This window comes from Diabrotica virgifera, chromosome 3 (genome assembly GCF_917563875.1).
Source record: "Diabrotica virgifera virgifera chromosome 3, PGI_DIABVI_V3a".
Classification (NCBI taxonomy): domain Eukaryota; kingdom Metazoa; phylum Arthropoda; class Insecta; order Coleoptera; family Chrysomelidae; genus Diabrotica; species Diabrotica virgifera.
This window is the reverse complement of record NC_065445.1, coordinates 243,318,870-243,343,737: the sequence shown is the minus strand read 5'-3', so window position 1 is coordinate 243,343,737 and position 24,868 is coordinate 243,318,870. Positions and strand designations below refer to the sequence as shown.

At 32.9% G+C, this 24,868-nt stretch overlaps 1 protein-coding gene across 1 annotated transcript in view; it reads right to left on the bottom strand.

Annotated features, from left to right (window-relative positions):
- LOC114328262 (putative uncharacterized protein DDB_G0271606) overlaps nt 1-24,060 on the bottom strand; it is a 120,395-nt gene extending 96,335 nt beyond the window's left edge. The window contains exons 1-2 of the mRNA XM_028277064.2: nt 23,665-24,060; nt 22,789-23,599 (exon numbers count right to left, since the gene is read on the bottom strand). Of these exons, the coding sequence (XP_028132865.1) occupies nt 22,789-23,222 (434 nt within the window). The 5' untranslated portion in view covers nt 23,223-23,599; nt 23,665-24,060. The remainder of the gene's footprint in view (nt 1-22,788; nt 23,600-23,664) is intronic.
- Between the last annotated feature and the right edge of the window lie 808 nt (nt 24,061-24,868).

Below are 24,868 nucleotides of genomic sequence, written 5' to 3'. Positions count from 1 at the left end.
TACTTTATTTTAAGCGTAACTCGCTTATTTTTAATGCTAAAACTTTTGTTAACAATTATAACAAAGCTTTTTATAAACACTTTAAAAAAGTTTAAATGGGTTTTCCCGAAAAGTGCTTAATTTTTCGGTGATTTCACCTTGAAATATTCGATTTGGAATTAGACGAATAAGCACGTATTTTTCATGAGCTACAACTTTGTTTTTATTTGATTGATAGACTTTACTGATACACTTTTTTATAAGCTACACTTTTGCCAAGGATATTTTTTTTGATAAAATATTTACTTCTTGAGTTATTTGCGAAAAACCGTCTGAAAACGTAGTTTTTTTGTCGAAAAATCAACATTTTCAATGGCAAATAACTCGAAAAATATTAACTTACTTAAAAAACTCTATAGAACAAAAGTTGCTTAAAATCAGTCAATTTATCAATTTCCGGTCTTATCTTGAACGTATGTTTTTTCACCCCCGAGAAGGGGTGACTGCCACCCCCAAGTAAAAGCAACCAACGGCACAATTTCAACTTTGAAGTGGAGGGTAAGTAGAACCTAAATCCAAATTTTCATGCAATTCGGAGTTGCCCCTGAAAATTACACGGTATCGCCGAATTTCCCGTTCATTTACTGGGCTACAGTGCGTCTCTCCTCTATTTACTGAAATTTACGTGACATGCTGTCAGTTTTGTAAGGACGTTTTAGTATTGACTCTTATCGAGATTATTTTGTTCAACTTGAATATTTTATTTTCTAGTGATAATAAACGAATACAAATTGTTAGAATTCATTGGTTATTCTTTTATAATGTTCAACAAAAATATTTTTTGTCGTTAATAAAGATTTATTGACATAATTTGCGATAGTGACGTTATATAGGACATACCGTATCCGTACTTTTTGGAGTCGATTCGGATTTATCAGAGCTAAAAAATGTATGTAATATGTACAAAACTTATAAAAACGTAAATAATATTATTATTTCATGTGTATATTGCCACATCCTTTGTATATATAGAAAAAGTTTAACCTCACTTATTAATTTTATTCTTTGATCTAATTTTTTTGGGAACGAGGAAAATAAAACTATTTCATATCACTAGTTTTCCATGTATTTTTATAGTGAACAACAAAACAAATAACGTGATATGGCATTTTTTTTAAATGTCCCATTTAAACATACAATAAAGCGTCCTTACAAAGATTCAAACAACCGCCACCATGAGCAAGTCAGTCGATTTTGCTTTTACACTTTGTTAACGCTTGGAACGAATTGTCATAATGCTAGATCAGACAAAAGAAGACTGAAGTTTCTGGGTGCTTAACCGCTTAACGTGCTTACCCGAGTTAACTCGGTTTTAAACTACGTTTCTATTTTCGCTTAACCGAGTTAACTCGTGTTTAAAATATGTGTACGATATATAAGGCGCCTACGCGTTTTAACTCCTCTAGCGCTAAATAACGGTATCCCCACTTGCATGGGCACCCGTACCTATGGGCAGGGGGGGCCGTGACCCCCCTAGCTTTTCGGGTGCTTTAAACTATATATGGTTATCCAAAGTATACGAAATGTAATCTGCAACATCTTCACGTCTGGCCCCCCCTAAAAATTTTTATATGGGCGCCCGTGCCCTCTTGTTTTCTCGTTTCTAATTTTAAACTTTCTACAATCGACTGCCGACTGGGGTGGGATCACGATGAGTAGAATTCTATTTTGCTGACGTCACGTTCTGCCCTGACTTTCTACCTCTGTGTGTAACCCCTTGTTTTAGAGTGTATCACACTGTTAGCAATATTTAACAGTATTATACTTGAATAATTGCCATTTTCTTCTCTTACTTGTAGTATTTTGTATGTAAAAAGTTACGACCGATTTAACTCGGGTGAGCGCATGAGGGTATTTGTTATCTTATATTTTTCTAATAAAATATGCGTTTTTTTACTTTAGGTTATATCTAGTGACAATAGTCTTGTTCGTAGTTTATTTTACTGTAATAAAATAAATAGGTAATTTTTTGACGTATTTTTGCAAATAAATGTGTGCGTTAAGCGGTTAATGTATGCTGATAGTGTAATTTTACTAGGACATACTGAAAGGAAAATTGAAGTATAATTAGAAACGGGTTGCTAATCCATGGCACATGTCCTACAGAGTGGCACAGCAGAGTCTTAGAAGTGAAATCCAAAGACTTGTTGGAAAAATAATAAAATGTATGTTTAAACAAAACACAAAAAATAGAATATGATCTGTTGACTAAGTTGTTTTCAACTTTTCTGTAACACTACAAGTGTTATTTGCTCTTGAGATATTGTAGTGTTTTTAAATTTTATTTTGGTTTTAAAACAATAGTAAACTATTCATATCAAAAACTTTTGAAACGACCACAAGTGGACATTACAAGCAAAGGACCAATAATTATCTGATCACACCTATAAACCAAGTTGTCAAGATCCATTGTAAAGAAATGAAATCTTTGGCTAGGCAAAAACCTTTGTTCCAAAAAAGAAGTGCTGAAATGGAGACAATGCTGTTATTGGCATACAAGAAAAAACCATATTCTGACACAGAGGAGATAATAACAAGTTGAAGACATCAGGATTCTGTGCAATAACATAAAAGTGAACATTTTTATGTTGCACAGAATCCTGACGTCCGCAACTTGTTTCTGACTCTGGTTGGAAGTTGGAACAAACCTAATATAGCAAGCTAAACACCCCGGGTTTAATCCTTTAGTAGTTGTCAACACTAAAACCGGAACAGAAGTTTACACGAATGGAAAATGTACAATAAGCCAACTGGCTACAGAATGACTGGTTATACCAATAAAGAATTTCTGAAAAAAAAAATTGATGATATGGAACTGGATATTGAAACACAAATAATCACCAGATTATGAGAATGCAAAAATTGTTTAGTTGTTATTGGAAGAAACCTGTGACATTGCAGATGATGCACAGCTGAGCATGCTCGGAAGAGATAATTTTTATGTTCTGGAGGAGCTATTAGATTTGCCCCAATTGATCTCCACAAAAGGACAGGATATGTTGAACCAAGTAAAAAAATGTTATTGAAGGTAGCAAAGTGGAATGATCAAAATTCTAGTCAGTTTGTGATGTGCCTTCTACAGTTGGTTTAGATCAGTGATTCCCAGCCGGGGGGCAATCGCCCCCCGGTGGGCGATTTGAGATTTTCAGGGGGGCGATAGAGCGAAGGAGGCTATATGGGGGCGACAGAGAAAAGGGGGCGATAAGGGGAGCGTTTAACATCCGGGAAACAAAAAATGGTTAATTAGGAAAAAAAATACAATCGATATTTTCGATCGGATATCCATCGGATAATAAGAAGTAAATATGTATACCAATGCAGGTAATAAAAACACAAACATCTCGTCTAGTAACAGAGGGCTATAAATCATAATACAATTTAATTCTATAGGTATAGCCGCCTCGCAAATCGGCTAGAAAATTTAAACCGATTATAACAAAATTTAATTTGGCAACCTTGTGTGAAGGGAACACGGGAACACTACAGGGGAAAAAGATAAATCTGGACCTCGGAGGTAAACTACACTATGTCGACATGGCGTTTTTCTGAACAAGTTTTTTTAATCCACTAGGTTTATTAGTTGGATTATAGAAATTGATTATATATTATCATTAAAATATAGACATATTGTCTGTCAAACAACTATGGCATATATCAGATTTTTATTACCATTCTAAGTTTCTAAACTTTGTTGCAAACACACGCTAAACACAGTTGCTCGAAATGACATAGTGTAGTTTACCTCCGAGGTCCAGAAATATGGCCAAAGCGAAGGGAATAGTCGGATCAATCATTGACAAACTATCGATTTTTGAAGAAAATATGCAGAGAAGAGATCTCACCAAATTCCCCAACTTGAAATCTTCTTGTGGTGATTCTGAGGATCTTCAAACATATTGCCTTCACCGTCAAACATTGAAAGAAGATCTGCAGTCCCGATTTCAACATTAGACTAGTCTAAAAGTGCCAACTTGGTTTATCAATGCTTTCAGCGTAGAAGTTTTAACGGCATGTTCTTCTCTTCAAGAAAGCGTGATTGATTTGAAACATGATGTTGAAATTGAAAATCTGTTTCGGTAGTGTGGGGGCAGTGTGGATATGAAAGATTTTGGCCACGGATAAAAGAAGTTTATCCAATCTTGTGGGATGCAATCAAATTACTATTATTAGCATTCCCCACAACATATCTAGTGGAGAAAGGTTTTAGTTCTGTGTGTATCTTGGAAAGATAACCTGATCATCAATAATACAACGATCGAAAGAGTAACAACACATAAATATTTAGGAATGTGGCTTACTGAAGATGATCAAACAAAAGAAATCAGATCTAGAATAGAAATGGCAAGAAATCCGCACAAATAGAGATCCGCACAAGAATGCTACGTTGTTACGTTTTTTCTACTTTACTATACGGCATGGAAGCGTGGACAATAAAACAGTCTGAAATCAAAAAATTAAACTCCTTTGAGATGTTACAGGAGAACTGCTACAGGAGAATCCACAGAATATCGTGGACTGAAAAAGTAACTAATAAAGTGGGGTGTTACAAAGAATGAAGAAAGAATGTGAAGTCATAAAAACTGTTAAAATTAGAAAGATTAAATATCTGGGTCATATAATGAGGGGCGAGAAGTATGTATTACTTAGGTTAATTATGCAAGGGAAGATACAAGGGAAGAGAAACCCAGGACGACGCAAAATATCCTGGCTAAGAAATTTGAGAGAGTGGTTCGGTTGCAGCTCATTAGAATTATTCAGAAGTGCGGCCAATAAAATTAAAATAGCGATGATGATTTCCAACCTCCGATAGGAGAAGGAACCTGAAGAAGAAGTACCTTGGAAAACAAACAAAGAAATAGGCCCGACATAATAGAAAGAGCGGATTTGAGGTTGCTATTAACCAACATTGAGCTTGACATAAACAAATTATGTGAGGGACACCAGACCCAAGGAAGCCATTAACAATTCTTTTAAATATAATAGGTCTGGATCCCGCGTATGAAAAAAAAATTGATTAATAGCAAGCTGAAATAATAGCTTAAGGGTGTCTAGTCGGATAAATTTTGATATATGGGAACACTGGAACAGGGGCAGTTTTAATTGTGGAACAGGTTAAAAATTTGGAACGGTCAGACCACGAAAACGGCACATTTATTTTGTCCGACAGAATAGACTTAAACTCTCCAAACAGAGATTAAACTCTCATGCAAAAATCAGACTGCTATTTATCACCTATCATAATTCCTGTCATTTGACATATTCTACATGTGCCACTCATTAAAACGCCCATTTGGTGATAAATAGCAGTCTGATTTTTGCATGAGAGTTTAATCTCTGTTCAGAGAGTTTAAGTCTGTTCTGTCGGACAAAATACATGTGCCGTTTTCGTGGTCTGACCATTCCAAATTTTTAACCTGTTCCACAATTAAAACTTCGCCTGTTCCAGTGTTCCCATATATCAAAGTTTGTCCGACTAGACACCCTTAAGCTATTAACAAATTTTCAGCTTGCTATTAATCAACTTTTTTTTCATACTCCGGATCCAGACAGGATCATTTTATGAAATGTAAAAATAAATAAAATTTAATGAGGGGGGGCTTGTAGTATTCACAACTGGTAAAACCTGTCTAAGGGGCGATCATGGAAAAAGGTTGGGAACCACTGGTTTAGATCAAAGGATTTACTAAGTTACTTGAAGACTTCTTAGAAATTGAAGAATAAGTGGCAAGGACCTTGATATCCTCAGTTGTTGAGTTTTGATCATGGTGTATTAAGGAAAATACAACCTCAAACTACCAATCAACAATGATTCTGAAACTTTTTCAGAAGAATGTGGGAGGAAGGCCAGATACTCCCTTATTGCAGTGTTTGATGGCTGTCCAAAGGGAATGCGGTGACAAGAATTTGGAATTTGACAAGTCTGTTTGACAGTTTTTGAAGGAGAACCACGAATTGCCAAATGAGTCCTTACTGTTGAAAAATGAAAACTGGCTATGGAAGTTACTTTCCTTATGGCAATATGGGGCAATAAATTTAGGATCACAAGGAAAATATTGTATTTTTTCAACCTTAGTTAGCAGTATTAACCCTTTCAGCCCCACTTTTTTTTTCTTAAATAAACTGAGTTGATATTGTAATTTCTGAGCTTTTTTTGTATGTAATTAGGTTACGCAAACAAGTTTTCATACGATTTTAAGACTTGTGTCCCATTGGTACTGTTAACTGGGACATAGATATCCCAGTGGTAGCCTATGAGAAAAAGGTCTAAGTGTTGTTGTCTCTGTCTCATAGTTTTTGTAGCTATCGTCATCAGTCTCAAAACGGTCCGGTTCACTTTCAATATCTGAAAGCTTATTGGCTAAAGACTGAAGTCCCTTTTCAGAAAACCCTTGTTTCGACATACTGCAAAAAACCCAATGGCTTAAATATTTCCCGCTTAAAAATACCACTAGGACAATGGACATTATTAAATTCTAGCCTTACGTTTTAAAGATTGACATTTTACTATTTTCATTGGGAATAAGAATAAGCCACAATTTTACTTTAAAATAAGTTTATTTGACGTTTCAATTTCCATTTTGGAAATCCATTTCTCAAAATTATGAAGCTCAAAATCTCATGATATATATAATATATCTGAACATAATTCCAATATTCTTGCTGAACGTATTAGCCATGATAAAAATAAGGTTTTGGAGGTTTTTCGTATTCTTGGTTTACAGCAACAGGAGTCCACCATTGAACATGTTCTTCGAGTTGGAAAATCACAAGATCGATTAACTAAACTAATCATGCTAGACCAGTTAAAGTAATCTGTAACCATAGCACTGTTAGACTAGCTCTGAAATTAGGTAGTAAGCTTAGAATCCAGTTTCAGCATTTCCAGAGGCCAGACAAAGATGGAACTTGAGGCATATAAGGTGGCCAAACGAGAACTTGAAGAAAGAAAGGCTGCTGGTGAAGTTAATTTAAGTATAAAATATCTCAATGGTGTCCCTAAAATAATAGAAACCAAACAAAAAAACTAGTCTTGTGCCCATTAACAGTATATTTTCAAAACATTGGTGGCCTCTGAACCAAAATTTTTGATGTAATAAAAAGTGTTTCCTGCTGTTCCTATGACATAATCATTTTTATTGAAAGTAACCTGAACGAAAACATAACTAACAGTGAGATTAAATGTAATGGTTTTAGTGTCTATAGATGTGATAGATCTATGAGGACCAGTGCCAAGAAAAGTGGTGGTGGTGTTCTAGTTTTTGTCAGCAACAAACTACAATCTCATTGTATCTCTATTACTGAAGACCGAGTTGAGCAAGTATTTATCCTATGCCACCACAATAAAAATAAATTTGTGATTGGAGGAGTGTATATCCCTCCACAATCTCCTCAAGAATTATATACAAGGCATTGTGAGACCATTGAATACATCTGTCAGCAAAGTGCGTCAAAAAACTTGTATCTTTTCGGTGATTATAATTTGCCTAATGCCTTATGGGACGAATTTGGAGTTGTGGTCCAGTGTCCAATGGGTGATTCTGCGTTAAATGTGGCACAAACATTTGAATATCTTAGACTATTTCAGATTAATACTGTACCTAATGATAGGAACGTTTTCTTAGATTTAGCTTTTAGTAATAATAGAGATATTGTAATTACAAGGGCTTCAGATAAACTTTTTGAAAGTAGTCTTCATCATATTGGATATGAGTATTCTTTACCTATTAGCTCTTCTAAGAGCAGTAATCTGGTTTATAATGAATATTATTATGATTTTAGAAATGCTAACTATAGAGAACTTAATAGTTTCTTGGCTTCTTTTGACTGGCAAATAATTCTTAACACAAATGATGTAAATTTATCCACTACTTTTTATGAAATACTTGCTATAGGTGTAGCTTACTTTGTTCCTTTAAAAAAGTATAGAACATCATCATTTCCAAAATGGTTTACAGTTGATTTGAGAAAATTAACCCTTCAGAAAAAAGGCACATTCTATATATGTAAATAATCATACTTATAGTAACTATAAAAAATTCTCAGATTTTCGTGCTGAATGCAAGCGTCTGTCAGAAGTTTGTTTTTCTAACAATATTGGGTGTTTTGATTTGAAGCTGAGGGATAATCCAAAATCGTTTTGAAAGTTTATTAACGATAAGAGATCAAATTACAGTCTTCTGAATTCTCTGTCTTATGGAAATAGCACTGCTTCTAATGGGCAAGATATAGCTAGATAATCATTTATTTATGGAGTTTTTTCAGACGGTGTACGTTAATAATCAGGATTCAACTTTTTCATTTGATCCAGTTGTGGAAGATGTTGCTAGCAGGGATATTAACTGTTGCGAGATCATAATTAATGAGATATTTGATGCTATAAGTAGGCTCCCAAAGAAGCTTTCAAAAGGACCCGATGGAATACCAGATTACTTGCTGAAAGAATGTGTTTGCACAATAGTCTTACCTCTATATATACTTTTTAATAAATCTTTACAAACATCTGTATTTCCCGATGTTTGGAAGGTGAGTTATGTTGTCCCTGTTTTTAAAAATGGTCAAAAAAATCAAGTAGAAAACTATCGTAATATTTGTATACAATCTTCAATACCGAAACTGTTTGATTCCCTAGTCAGCAAGCAGTTGAGTTGGCTATGCAAAGGTTTAATATCCGATCAACAACATGGTTTTGCCAAAATAAATCAACTTTAACAAATCTACTCTATTATCAAACTGACATTTTGCAAAACATGGAACAGTTTAAGCAGATAGATTCCATTTACACAGATTTCTCGAAAGCATTTGATCGGGTGGACCATCGGATCCTTTTGCAAAAGTTGCAAAAGTTCAGGTTCCATCATTAGATTGTCTTGTGGTTTCAAAGTTCACTAATTGGCCAGGTTCAGTATGTTAAAATTGGTGGCGACCTCTCTGAAACTATATTCGCTACTTCTGGTGTTCCTCAAGGGGGACACTGTTCTCCTTTACTGTTCAATGTCTTTGTTAATGATATCGTTAATTGTTTTAAACATAGTCACTGTTTAATGTTTGCAGATGATTTAAAACTTTGGAGGATTGTTGAGGGCCCAGACGACCAGTTGCTTTTACATAATGATTTAGACCAATTACAGGATAATAAGCTGGATCTCAATGTTAAAAAATGTTGTTTTATTAGTTTTACCCGTAAAATAATCAAATACCAGTCTTCATATGTCATTGATAATCAACCACGTAAATATGTTACTACTGTCTTGGGAATCATATTTGATGAGAAAATGGGTGCGTTCGGACGACCATAGCGGCTGACTGTCAGCAGAAATCGGCTGAGTGGTTGTATCCAGCCGTGATAGGGAAAGCTTAGTAAATCTCTCAGCGGCTGACTTCCACCGGTGACGTCTGACAGCTACTGCTGGCTCAGCTGTCCAGCCGCTGTGGTCATCCGAACGCACCCATTAACTTTTATAAATCATATTAATTCAATAGCTGTAAAGAGTAGTAAAATGCTTGGTTTTGTGCTAAGAAATTGCCAATACTTTTCAGTTCAAACTGTCAGGGTTGTTTATTGTTCTTTGGTCAGATCAATTTTGGAATACTGTTCAATAATTTGGTCTCATCCTTATTTTCAAAATCACATGATTTATTTGGAAAGAGTTCAACATAGATTCTTAAGAGTGTGTGCTTTTAAATGTGGACTTACTATAGCTAATCATAATTACATGGAGATTGAGCAACACATTTCATTAACTCCACCAAGCATCCGTAGAGATAGATTTTCACTATTATTCTTATTTAAGTTGGTTAATGGTTAGATTGTCCTCATATCTTAGAATATGTTACTTTCCACGTACCACGTCGTGATCTAAGACAACAACCAACTTTTCAAATTCCCTTTCATAGAACAACTTATGGTGTGAATAATCCTCTTGACAGATGCATGTCTTTGGCCAATAATCTGCAGATCGACTTATTTAAATACAGTTTGAACCAACTAAAGAGGTACCTATCTTGTATTACATAGTATTAGGTTTGTTTTAAATGTTTTTGTTTTAAGAGGATGGGTACGTATTTTCGGCTGCAATGCTATTCAAATGGGGATTCATTTTTTTCGAATCCTGAGAAAACTAATAAGTATTTTTAAAAAAGTTAAACACAGAAGGAAAGATTACGTTATTGGCGAGGGCCGAAAGTCCCTCAGAACTTCTATAATGTTTACTTTAATAAGTTACAGGGGTGAAAAACTAAGAGAAAATTTAGTGTGATATTTAATTTAAAATATCGAATTCAAAATAAACTTTTTATTTATTCTAAGGGACTTTCAGCCCTCGGTAATAATATAGTCTTTCATTCTGCGTTTAAATTTTTCAAAAATATTTATTGGTTTTTTCAGGATTTGAAAAAAATGAGCACAATGTCCGTGGTAAAATTTCCAAATCTATCTTTGTCATACAACGCACTCAGTCGAATACAATATTTTCAGCATACTGTCAATCAGACAGTGACAATCAGTGATAATTTTAAATATTTGACATTGCATCGGGAATATTTTGAGTTGTTGATTAAATAATATTGATATATTATAGTGTATTTGATAAATAATTGATTTAAGACGTGAACTTAATAAAAAGTTATTTATTGTGTATTATTTGTGAAAGATCCAAGCAGAGAATACATCAGGATAATATATTCTGTGATCCAAGTATTTTGTTGTTAAAGATGTTCAAAATTGTAAGCGTTCCATAGTAACAATATATTATTAAAAAATCACTTAAACACTTTTCCTCTTTTCTCAATTGAGTATTAGTTTTTGTTGTACATATTATAAATTATTACAATCACTGAATACATAGTTAGTGAAAAAATTATCACATTTATTAACTGAATTAATAATTTGCAATTATAAAAATAACAGCTTTCCAAGAACATTCAAAAGCCATCTCTTTAAATTAATGATGACATTATCAAGTAGAATGACATTCTAGTAATGTTTACATCTCCATACCAGTGTGAATTTTACTACACGTAATTTGCCATGTAAAGACAGAAAGAGTAGGGATACCCGTAAAATATTTGAGAATTATGTACCGATGGCCTTAATAGTTTAAAATTATTATTTTCTTAATAGCCTATGTACTAGTTATCTCAATGATCTAGATTCATTAAGTCTGATACAATTATAATTACTTTCGAGTTTTTTTAACTTGGATATACCTAGTTATAAGATCTAGATCAGTGATACTCAATGTGCGGGCCGTGGGCCGCATGCGGCCCTCTAGCGCTTTTAAGGGCCCTGTGATCAAATTATTTGTCAAATGTCACATGTTTTTCAAATTATTTGATAGTGTGCCGATGTGTTTGAGGCATGAGGCAGACAATTTAATGACTTTAATTTTAAATTATATTGAAATTTTTAAGAACTCTGATTAAAAAGCAGGGTACTATTAGCTTTTAATAATAAATTATTAAAGTTAATAAACAAATACTCATTTTAAAAATAATCAATACTTATTTGCTATATTGCAACGATCCATTTAGTAATCACAAGAAAAATTCAGGTCCGGATTAACAAAAAAAAAAGATAAAATAATTATGACCTTGAAACAACACCCTGTATATTAAAATTTTCAAAGTTCGTCTGCACATTTGAAAAGAGCACTTTAATGACATTACTTTTGAAATTATAATAATAATAATAATAATAAAGGTCTTTATTTTTCCTTCAAGTACATACAGTACACAAAAACATACAAAATATAAATGCGAAATTATATCGAAATTTTTGGTTTTGAAAGTTTTGAGTTTTTAAAAATTTCAACATAATTTCAAAATCGAACTCATTGAATTGCCTGCGCAAAAAATGGAAGCTCTATTAAAGCTCTTTTCAAATGTGCAAACGGGTTTTGAAAATTTCAATATACAGGATGTTGTTTCAAGGTCACAATGGATTTATAATTTTGTTTATTCTGGACCTGGATTTTTCTTGTGATTAGTAGTGGGTGGTATGGATTCTAAATGTGACATATGTGTACCAAATATCAAAAAATATACAAGGTGGTTCTTAAGTTATGGGTCCAGAAATAAATGGGCAAAATCGATAAAACACCCTGTAACTCGGTTATAAAGTCGGTGGAGTAATAAATTTAGTATGTCTAGAACCGCCTCATTTACCTCTATTCACCATTCAAGTATTTCCATTTCCCAATGAAACACCCTACATACTACTTCATCTTGATTGCGGCCCGCAAGCTGTGGCAATAGCTTTTATGTGGCCAGGAAAAAAAAAGATTGAGTATCGCTGATCTAGATTATAAGATCTAAATAAATAAAAAATTATATTTTGAGGGTGGAAATCAAAACATAAAATGAACTTATTTTAAAGTAAAATTGTGGCTTATTCCCAATGAAAATAGTAAATTGCATTAAGATGTCACAAGAAAATGGCTTCAGAAAAATATAAAGATTGACATTTTAAACATAAGTAATTTGATATTTTTTTAAATAGTGCAATTTTGAGAACAAATAATTGTAACAAGATATAAGGAAAAAGAGTAAACAAGTGAAACAAAACATTGTTTGAAGATTCCAATTTGGAACAATCCATGAAGCTCCAAGAAAGGATAAAGACAACATTATGGATAAAGGTCTGACCATGTCTTACTTACTTACTTAGTCCTAAGCCTTTCTACCTTTAGGTGTAAGGCTGGTGGAGTTGAGTTTGGCATTGTAGTCTCCATGCTTTCCGATCTTGCGCTAGGTTTCTTGCACTTTCCAATGTCAATCCCTTCTTCTCGACTTCTTTCCTGATTTCATCTACCCACATAACTCTTGGTCTCCCTCTTTTGTTTTTCCCCTGCACTCTCGTTTCGAACACTCGTTTTGTTAGCCTCTCGTTCGACATTCTACACACGTGCCCGAACCATCTAAGTTGTCCTTCTACTATTTTTTCATTGATTGGTTCTAGTTTTAGGTTTTGTCTAATTGTTTCGTTTCGTATTTTGTCTGTCCTTTTTCTGTTTGCTATTTTCCTCAGGAACCTCATTTCCATAGCATTGACTCTGGATTTTTGTCTCCCCGTCAATGTCCATGTCTCGCTGCTATACATGATTGTTGGTCTAACTACTGATTTAACGACTGCCGTTTTTACTTTTTCCGGTATCCCTTTTTTCCCAAAAAATGTTGTTTTCATAGTGTTAAATAAGCTTCCTGTTCGTCCCATTCTCTCGTTTATTTCCATGTCTTGTTTACCATTTGATTCGATTATTACTCCTAGGTATTTAAAATATTCCACTTGCTCTAGTTGTTTCCCGTCTAATTCTATTGCGTGTGTCTTCCTCGTATTTGAAATTATCATTGTTTTTGTTTTCTCTGTATTAATTTTCATATTTATGTTTGATAGTTCTTCTTCTAGGATTTCAAGATTGTTCTGTAAGTCTTCTCTGTTTTCTGCTATCAATACCATGTCGTCTGCAAATAGTAGCTCCGATAGTTGAGTCTGTTTCATTTGCCAGTATCCTAATGTTAGTTTTCTCATTCTTCTCTTGGCTTTCTTTATCGCTTCATCCAGTACCACTGAGAATAGCAGTGGACTCAGCACGCATCCCTGTTTGACGCCTTGACTTGTAGAAAATTCTCTGGATTCCTCGTTATTGGTTCTTACTGTATTTGTATTATTTTTGTACATATCCTTTATTACTTCTATTATGTGTCTGTCGACTCCCCTTTCTGTTAGTGTCTTCCAAACGTCCTTTCTTCGGATTCTGTCAAACGCCTTTTCCAGGTCAATGAAGCACATATGTATCTCTCTATTTTTCTTGATTACCTTCTCACTTACTTGTCTTAATGTGAATATTAGGTCTTGCGTGCTTCTGTCCTTCCTGAATCCACACTGTGTGTCTTCCATAGTTGTTTCTATTTGTGTTTTTATTCTTGTCTCTAGTATTCTTGCTAATACCTTCCCAGGGATACTTGATATGGTGATACCTCGGTAATTATTACAGTTTCTCTTGTCTCCCTTTTTGTGTATTGGTAATATAATGTCTTTCTTCCAGTCCTTTGGTAATTCTGCTCTATTTATGATATCATTCATTAGTTCTTTCATGCTATCCATTCCCTCTGTCCCCATGAATTTTATCATTTCCGGGGTGATATGATCCTTGCCTGGTGCTTTGCCCAGTTTTACTCTTTCTATTGCTTTCTCTAATTCCTCTCTTGTTATGGATTCCACTTGTTGTTCTTCATTCCTTTCTTGTATCTCCCCTATGTTGTCCTTGTCTACATGAGTTAGCTCTTTGAAATGTTCTCTCCATCTTTCCATTATTTGTTTTTCTTCTGTTAGTACGTTTCCATTCTTGTCTTTTATATTCGGCATCGTGTGCTCTTTCTTTTGTCTGAGTTGTTTTAATGCGCCGTAGAAGAGTTTTTGGTTTTCCCTATAATTTTTTGTCATTTTTTGTCCAAATATCTCCCATGACCTTTCCTTTCCTGCTTTCACCGCTATTTTAACCTCTTTCCTTTTTTCTTTATATGCTTCGTAATCTTCCGGGTGTTTTGTGCTTAGGTATCTTTTCCATTTGTCTTTTTTGTTCTTTATTTTCTCTCGTATTTCTTCCGTCCACCATTCTGTTCTCCTCATGTTAGTGTTTGCTATTTTTGCTTTCCCGCAAGTTTCCTCAGCTGCTTTGATTATGCTGGTTTTTAGATATTCCCATTTTTTTTCTATATTTGTATTTTTTGCCCTACCTTTCAAAGTATTATCTAATTTTTCTTGGAATTTCTTCTTATATATTTCCTCTTTTAATTTGTAACTTTTTATTTTTTCATTTACTACCTTTCTTCTCTTTTCTTCTTTTTTCTCTGTTGTTCTCATTCTCATTATTACTAGATGGTGGTCACTGCCAATCTCCGAGCCTCTTTTCACTTTCGTATCCTGTACTCTTTTCCATTTGTTGCTGCTTACCAAAAAGTAATCTATGATTGATTTTTCGTTTCTGCTGTCTTGTACTCTCGTGTATTTGTGTACTTCTTTATGTTTAAATTTTGTATTTGTTATAACTAGTTTATTCTCCATACATATTTCTATTATTCTTTCACCATTTCTGTTTAGCATTTCTTCTCCTTCTTTTCCCATGCACTCCTCTATTCCGCTGTTGTTGTTTCCGACTCTACCGTTTAGATCTCCCATTACAATTATGTTTTCTTCCCCATTATCAATTTGCATTTGGAGCTCCTCAAAAAATTTATCTTTCTCTTCCTTTCTTGCATCTTCATTTACTCCGTAGGCTGTTATTATTGTCCATATTTCTTCGTCCATCAGTTTAATTTTCACCGATAATATTCTCTGGTTAACATATGTTTCTTCTATAACGTGTTGTAGTCTATTCGGTGCAATTATTATCCCGACTCCTTCTTTTGCTCTCTCTTTTGTATCCGCTCCTACCCAAAGTAACCAATATCCTTTGTGTATTTTCTTAAGACCTTTTCCTTTCATCTTCGTTTCTGTTATTCCTAGTATTTCTATTTTTTGTCTTATCATATCTTCTACCAGTTCTTCCTCTTTTCCATTGATGCTTCTCACATTCCATGTTCCCATTTTTATCTCTCCTTTTTTCTGCAATCTAGCTTTCCCCTTTTTCCTATTTTCATCCTTGTTTACCTTTGCATCATCTTTTTCCCTATCGCTTTTCCCATTCATTGCCTTGGTTGTCATTGTTGTGGGTCCGGTCTCATTATTTTCTTTTAGTTTTTTGAAGTCCCTTCCCCGATATTTCTGTGAGTTAGTATAAGTTTCTCTTTATTATGGTCCCATTTCCACTCCTTTCCATTAATCTCCAGTTTCATATATCCTATCTTCGTAGTATTACCTTTGTCTTTTTCTTCTTTTGCCATTTTCCTAATTTTTGCTTGTATTTCCCTTTCCTTTCTTGTTAAATCTGATTCTATATACACCTTTTGTCCCTGTAGATTTTTCAGTTTTCCTTTGTTTTTTAGTACACTCATCTTATCCGTTAGGTTTTCCATTTCTGCTACAAAGATTTGGTCGCCGATCTTCACCGCTCCTCTCAGTCTGACCTCTAATTTCAGATTTCTTCCTATGAAGTGTTCTACTGACTCCTTTACAGGCTTTCCGTCGGTAGCATCTAGTGTTAGGCCTTTTAATACTATATTATTTCTCCGTCTATCTTTTTCCAATTGTTCTATTCTATTGTTTGCCATTTTTAAACCTTCTTCCAATTTTTCGTTTTTTTCTTTCAGCTCCTTAATATATTCCATCGTTTCTTTTTGGTCTTTCCGTATGGTTCTTATTTCTGCCATCATTTCATCATTTTTCCACATAACTTCCCGCATCATTTTTATCATCTCTTCATTTGTGTCGTTGCTTTTATTCGGTGTTCGTCTCGTCAGGTTACTCTTTTCAAAATATAATTTATCTTCTTTATATTTTTTCTTCTTAGATTCTTCGTCGCCACTATCAGATATTTCTTCATTCTTTCTATAGGTTTCCTTTCGGATTGTTCCTGTTCCGCCACTGGCCATTTTAAATTAAATGTTAACCTCAGCACTAATATAAATATTATTATTATACACTTAGAAGTTTATTTTTATTTCGCACAAGAACGCTTTTTAAGTTTAACGATTATCGATAACGATAGGTCTTTTAAAAACCGGTGTTTTTATTGTGATAGGTTTCGAATTCGAAATTACCTTATCGCCAATACACCTGCCACACGACCTCTCGCCTCGCTTGCCAAACTCGAACTCCTGACCATGTCTACGATAGCAATATAACACAGCAGCTAAAGTTTCAATTAAACAAGTTCATAAGCAAACAAATGTTTCGTCTATACACTTTATAATTGTGAACAACCTTGTTACTTGTGAACTGATCCTTGTAATAACATTTTTTGTTACAATATTTCATTTAAAAAATCACCTGTAACCCTTTCAGTGCAGTGTTAAATAGTAGGCAGTAGGGAGTTGCCCTGTGTAGCCATACTTTGTTTAAATTAACAGTTAATATAATAGACCTTTCGAATTTTATCAAAAATGAACAAAGCGTACTGGTGTGCTTTCCACATTGAAAGGGTTTAATTATTTTTGTATATCGCCGCTTCGCAAGAACGTAGGTAAGTAAAAAAAGACGATTTTAGAGGAGAGGCATTTTAAAATTTTATAGATATGATTATGGGCATAACTTATTTATTTATTTACGGGTTTCCCCAATTTCATAAAAAATATACAAATATAAACAATAAGTAGAAGTAAAAGTAGTAGAAGTAAAGTCCAGTAAGTAAAACTGTAAAAAGGAAACAAAAAAATAAAATTAAATGAATTAAATGAAAGTGTGACAGCATAAAACTGTAGTAAGTACATTACAATAAAACTAAATTTAACATCCACACAATCCACATTATGCAGTGACAATACATAATAATAATATAATATAAACCGACATTAATCAACTAACTGCAGACAATAAAAAGTCAATAAATTACATAATACAAAAGCATTGACCATGGCAAAAATTAACAAATCTACTGAATATTAACTATTAATAATGGGAAATAAGCCACAATATTATTAAAAAATGATTTTTATTAACGTTTCGACGCCCAAATCGGGTGCCGTTGTCAAAATACAAAATACTACTAACAGAAACAAAAATGTTGTTGCTTAGTAAAAAAATTCTTCTAATAATTTATTTAATTTGACTCATTTATATCGGCAATTCAGATACATATTGATACATTTTAAAGTAGAAGACTTTAAAATGATATTGCCAATATTTATGAGTTGCGTTCCTGGGACGACTTTACTGAAAGATAGTTCATTCGATTACATGAAATCAACCCCAACTCAAGAATATCCGTCACAAAAAAATCATAGCATGTGATCTGTCTTTAAAAAGACAACCACATGCAACGGTGACATTAAAATTCTCGCGTTAGAGATCTCATAGTAAATCACGAGGGAAAACCAGGAAAAACCTCGTGATACTATCCCGACATCGTAAGTATTTGGTCTTATATTTAATTTACTCTCAAAATTAATATCAAATTCTGACTTTACTATAATTTTGTTTAAATTATAAATAATGTCAATAATACATGGATATATAAGTAATACTAAAATATAAAATATGTAATAATGGATAAAATACAATATGACGACAAAATTACAGATCTAATTACAAATGGACCTTATACCAAATTAACGAAGGATCCAACGAAAACACTGGAAAACAAAATCTATAGGACTTTATTCAAATTTAAAAATGATCTAACATACTATCAAAGAAAATTAATGACACCTCATTACAGTAAGTCACCACATTTTTATGGAGTGCCGAAAATTCATAAAGTGAACATACCACTTAGACCCATTTGTAGTACCATCAGTTCTCCTTGTAGTGAACTATCAAAATTTTTATTAAACATTATAAAACCATTTGCTAATAATGATGACACATTTATAAAAAATACAAAACATTTTTTAAACAAATTATCAACAACAGTTGATCAAGAGTTTAATCCAAATAAAATTTTAGTAAGTTTTGACATAAACAGTTTATTTACAAATGTGCCATTAGATAAAACTTTAAACATAATCAAAACGAAATTAGAGAATGATGATACATTGACAACTAGGACAAAACTAAATGTATCAGCTATAATGGAGTTATTGACATTATGTACTAATAATACCTATTTTCAACTAAATAATGAATTTTATAAACAAAATTTTGGTCTAGCAATGGGCTCCTCTTTATCTCCATTATTGGCTAATATATTTATGGAGGATTTCGAAACTAATATCATTTCTAAACAAAATTTAAAACCCACTGTATGGTGGAGATATGTAGATGATGTGTTTTCAATATGGCCTCATAGATCAGAATTGTTGGATACATTCCTGAATATTATAAACGATCAAGAAGAGACAATAAAATTTACAATGGAAAAGGAATATAATAACACCCTACCCTTCCTCGATGTTTTAGTCTCAAAGAAGGATACTGGATATGAGACTCAAGTGTATAGAAAACCAACACATACCAACAGATATCTCAATTACAAATCAAATCACAACATCAACGTTAAAAGGGAATCATTAAATCCTTATATGATAGAGCCAAAATTACTTGTTCTAACGAAAATTCATTTTTAGAAGAAAAACAAGTCTTAAAATCTGTTTTATTAAAAAATGATTATCCTTTATCGTTTATAACTAAGGAATTGTCAAGATTGGATCGAATGGAACAGAACAACATAGAACGAGATCCTACAACATTCACAAGAAATAATACGAGGAAAATATCAATACCATACATAAAAGAACTATCCGAGAAACTTAAAACAATAGGAAATAAATTCAACATTTCAACAACATTCAAAACAACCAACACATTGAGATCTATTCTATCTAAAACTAAACCTAACAATGAACAAGAAAGGACAAAGAATTGTATTTATAAAATACCTTGTGAATGCGAACAGTTTTATATAGGTGAAACATCAAGACCAATAAACGTTAGAATAAGTGAACATCAATCTTATATTAAAAATAGAGAATTTGATAGATCTCAAATATGTCAACACGCATGGGATAATGAACATAGAGTTCAGTGGAGAGATTCAAGTATAGTCCTGAAAGAAACAGATAGTAAAAAGAGAAAACTCAAAGAAGCGGCTCTAATTATGCTAAACGAAACCAATTGTGTCGCAAATTCCTCGGTGGAATGCAGTAGGATGTGGATACCCATACTGAAAGAGGAAGTCAATAGAAAGAAAATACCACAATTAGTAAGTCAATAGTCCAGTTAGTACATATTTTATATTTTAGTATTACTTATATATCCATGTATTATTGACATTATTTATAATTTAAACAAAATTATAGTAAAGTCAGAATTTGGTATTAATTTTGAGAGTAAATTAAATATAAGACCAAATACTTACGATGTCGGGATAGTATCACAAGGTTTTTCCTGGTTTTCCCTCGTGATTTACTATGAGATCTCTAACGCAAGAATTTTAATGTCACCGTTGCATGTGGTTGTCTTTTTAAAGACAGATCACATGCTATGATTTTTTTGTGACGGATATTCTTGAGTTGGGGTTGATTTCATGTAATCGAATGAACTATCTTTCAGTAAAGTCGTCCCAAGAACGCAACTCATAAATATTGGCAATATCATTTTAAAGTCTTCTACTTTAAAATGTATCAATATGTATCTGAATTGCCGATATAAATGAGTCAAATTAAATGAATTATTAGAAGAATTTTTTTACTAAGCAACAACAATTTTGTTTCTGTTAGTAGTATTTTGTATTTTGACAACGGCACCCGATTTGGGCGTCGAAACGTTAATAAAAATCATTTTTTAATAATATTGTGGCTTATTTCCCATTATTAATAGTTAAAATTGTAAAAATACCACAAGAAAATAGCTTCAGAACAACATTAAATCTACTGAAAATATAATATTAAACATTAAACATAAGTGCTGACCGGAAAAATTGATTTTAGTCGGTTTTTAAATACTCTACTGGAAGAAGAGAATAAATCGATGTCCAAATCATTCAGGCGACTCAAAGTTCTATCTATTGGTGAGTTAAGACCATAGTTTGTTGAACGATGAGGTACATGGAACAAGTTATTATTTCTCAGATCATGGTTTGGAATATTAAAGTTTATTAATTTTAATAAATCAGGGCAATTGATTTCACTATTTAATAGTTTATAAATAAAAGCTAGATCATTTATAATTCTACGGTCTTTTAAGGAGTGCAAATTGAGATCACTACGGATGATGGTATAGTTGTGGTTTAGTTCAATAACATTATATCCCAATCTGTATGCTGCAAATCTTAAAAACTTATTTTGAACTCTCTAGAGACAAACAACATGAACATTATAAAATATAAAAAAAAGGTGACCAGACAATAGAGGAGAATTCTAATATAGATATAACCAATGATGAGTAAACAGCCTTTATTGTATTAAGGGAAAGATCAGCACAACTGCAAAGTATATAACCCAATACTTTTGAAGCCTTTGCTGTCACATAGTTAATGTGATCCACAAACGTTAAGTCGAATATTATCGAATATTACTCCTAAATCCTTTACTGCTTTAACATAAGAGAGCGCTTTACTGTCGATGACATATGATGATTGATATTTTTTTGCAACTTTGTGGAAGCTAATGAAATGACATTTATTAACGTTTAAAAAGAGTCTGTTTTTGTTACACCACTCAACTAAATTATTGAGATCGTTTTGAAGGAGACTACAATCTTCATGATCTTTGATAGATCTGTACATCTTTAAATCAGTAGCAAATAGCAAGTACTTAGAGTGATTAAAACATTCACCTATGTCGTTAATAAATAGATTGAACAGAAGGGGCGAGCAATGAGCACCTTGTGGAACTCCAGATTTTATTTGTATTGCATCTGACATAAATGAACCCAGTTTGACTTTTTGTGTGCGACCTCCGTATAAGTTGTTACTTTAAAGCAATTACCTATACAATTTTGTTAGAAATATATCTAAATACAAACTGTGATAACTAGATAAATTTATAAAGTGTTAAAATGGTTAAATTTTATCATTTTGTTACCCCTATTAGGGTTGAGTCTTTTTCCTGAGAAACATTTACAGTAGAACCCCGCAAATCCGAACTAATTGGGGGGAGAGCCTGTTCGGATTCCGAAAAGTTCGGATTATCCGAAAGTTAGCCTTAACTAGTAGTTCAAAGCTTTCATTGTGATTTTGAGTAGCCAAACGTTATCGCAAGAGTGTGGACAATATTTTTGGACTCATGTTGACTACGAGAGAACCAAAGTAAGTTTGTGTTTAACCTTTATAAATACTTTATAAGCCTATATATTAAAGTATAATATTTATTTTTAAGAAATTTTAAATGTCAAAGTCCTAGTAATCCTACATTGTCCAATTTTCTGGCTTTACTCTGTATAATAAACATGTTTTTAAGTTTTTGTCTTGAATTTTTAAATTTTTGTTCACTTTCCGTTGGTTCGGATTTGCCGAAAGTTCGGATTCACGGGGTTCAGATTTGCGGGGTTCTACCGTACTTCAACTTTGTTAAAACACTGACCTAACTACAAAAAGTGTCCTTATTTTAGAGAATTTTCACAAAAACTAATTGAAAATATAAGAACGGTCGTTCTTGACCAGAAGTAAACACACAAATTGCTTCACATTCTGCGGCGTAACTAACTAAGTCTGTATTTGTACGAAAACGTTAAGTATTTAACTACTTTCATGCCAAACAAATTATAGACACTTGGTACCATCTCTTAGTGACTATTATTATTAACGTCATACATCTTTATTATAAATTTATAAAGTGTTAAAATGGTTAAATTTTATCATTTTGTTACCCCTATTAGGGTCGAGTCTTTTTTCCTGAGAAACATTTACTTCAACTTTGTTAAAACACTGACCTAACTACAAAAAGGGGCCTTATTTTAAAGAGAATTTTCACAAAAACTAATCGTAAATATAAGAACAGTCATTCTTGACGAGAAGTAAACACACAAATTGCTTCACATTAACTTCATAGGTCTTTATTCACGCAATAGATACTTTTATTTCTAGTAGATCTGCATTAATAAGTCAATATTGTCAAATTTTGACTTAAGCCTACGTTCTTGCAAAGCAGCGATATGTGAAAATAAACACAATTTTGTCAGATTATTTAACAGATCTTAGATAATGATAAAAAACTCACCTAACACTTGGCTTGGGTGATGGCTGTGGACTAGCTGACGGTTTAGGCAATATATTAAGATGCGGCTTCAACTTGATGATATTCTGCGGCTGTGATGTCTGAATGGGTCTCGCTAGAATGTTATTTTGAATAATCTGCATGACTGGAAAGCTGGGTTGAGGCGTAGGAGGCTTCAAAGAAGGAGAAGGTGATTTGAGACTAGCTGGAGAAGAATAAGGAGATGGTGGATAGCTGGGACTAGGATTGGAATATGCAGGGGACATACTGGTTATGATTTGTGGCTTTTTGACGAGATTCAAGTTATTGGATCCTACTACAGTGCAATTGGTGCTTAAGTTCTCATATTCGATCTTTTCTTGTTTGATGGTCTGGTAGGTTGAATTTTTTGGAGATTTACACATTTTTTGTAGAGGTTTGTGAGGAGTCTGAGACATTTTCCCACAACGCGTAATGTATTGAATCAAAGCACACTCGAATATAAATACATTCTTCTATGATAAGTCCACTTTTGGAATGTTGTTCTAATACTAAATCATACTCATACTTTTAAACACTTTTATAGTTTTTGTCTGGAAACACTTCATTATCACTTATCCAAACTCGAATAAAGCCATTTTATCGTTGTAGATGTAGAAGAGGTACAGTATTAATAACAGCATTATTTCACAAAGGAGCTGAAAGACATTGTGTAGTTTTTAAACACTTAAACGCGAAAAGTAACAGCCACTTAACTACAAATAATAAACGAACTATTCACTAGATCCTAGGCAGCCGATGCACTTGTTTTATTCCGGGTTTTCTTTATATAAACCTAAAACAAATGAAAATATTACTTAAAATGCAAACATAACCTCTTCGAAAAACAGTCAAAATTACCAGTAAACAAAGATTTTCGTTGAAAAAGTTATCATTATCGTCAAATATAAAGCAATGTTATTAAGCGGGCGATATTTAAGTCTAATTTAGAATTGAAGTTTATTTGTTTATAATTAATTTGCAAATTCGCAACCACAAATAAGATATCACTATACCGCCATCTTTTACGATGCGCCTTTTTCTTCTGCTTCTACATCCCCCAAGAACATCTAAAATGGACCAGTCCGTCTTGTTTCAAGGTTTTTTATATATAATTAATTTGTAATTAAATTAATAGTTTATTAGTAAATTTCAGAACATGCAATTTGGTAAATAAAAACGGATTTTGGCAGGTTCCCCAATGGTTAAGCTCAATCATCATTTCGATAAAAACATTTATCACATTCAAACAAAGTGATAAGTGGGTGGGAACAATAATGAACGTCGGATAGTGGGGACATAATAGGTTAAAAATCAAAAAATGAGTGACATTTGTCAATAAATCATAAACATGACCTATTATTAATAATAAATATCAAATTAATTAATTAGCGATATATTTTCTATTATTTGGGGACAACAATATAATCCCGCATAAAAAAATCAATACTAAAGTAAGGTTACAAAGAAACTCAAGGTAAAAAATCAAGCAATTGATCATGTGAGTCGTACTAATCAAAAAACTAATCGCATCTCCAATTAATGTGCCATTTTTAGTTGATTTCTAACAATAAACAACATGGTAGCCAGCCCACACGGTTTTCAACATAAAATGAATAAAATTTCTACGTACCTTTTAACAATTTCACTTGATGGGTAAAAACGGGGTTCACTTTAGTAGGAGCAGGGCAACGGCCGATCTGATTGGTCGTCAGGAAGCGTCATTTGATACACAAAAAAATAACGTTTACTTTAAGGTTAGATTAGCAGATTGGCGATTTTAGATCTTACGTCTCTGGAGATAAGAACGACTTCATACTGCATAGGTATTTCTTTTTATTCAAATGAAAGGAAACAGCTATTATAATAATCTATAATCTATGCAATTATAGGTTGCTATTTGACAGATGAGTGATTAAAAACGTTTTAACAGTTTGTGATTAACAACTTAATTGAATTATTGCAACCAACAAGAAACAATATATTCATAAATGATTGGATGATGAATCGATAAATGCGACCATTAGTCAATATACTTTTTATTGTCATGTTTTTTATTCCAGGG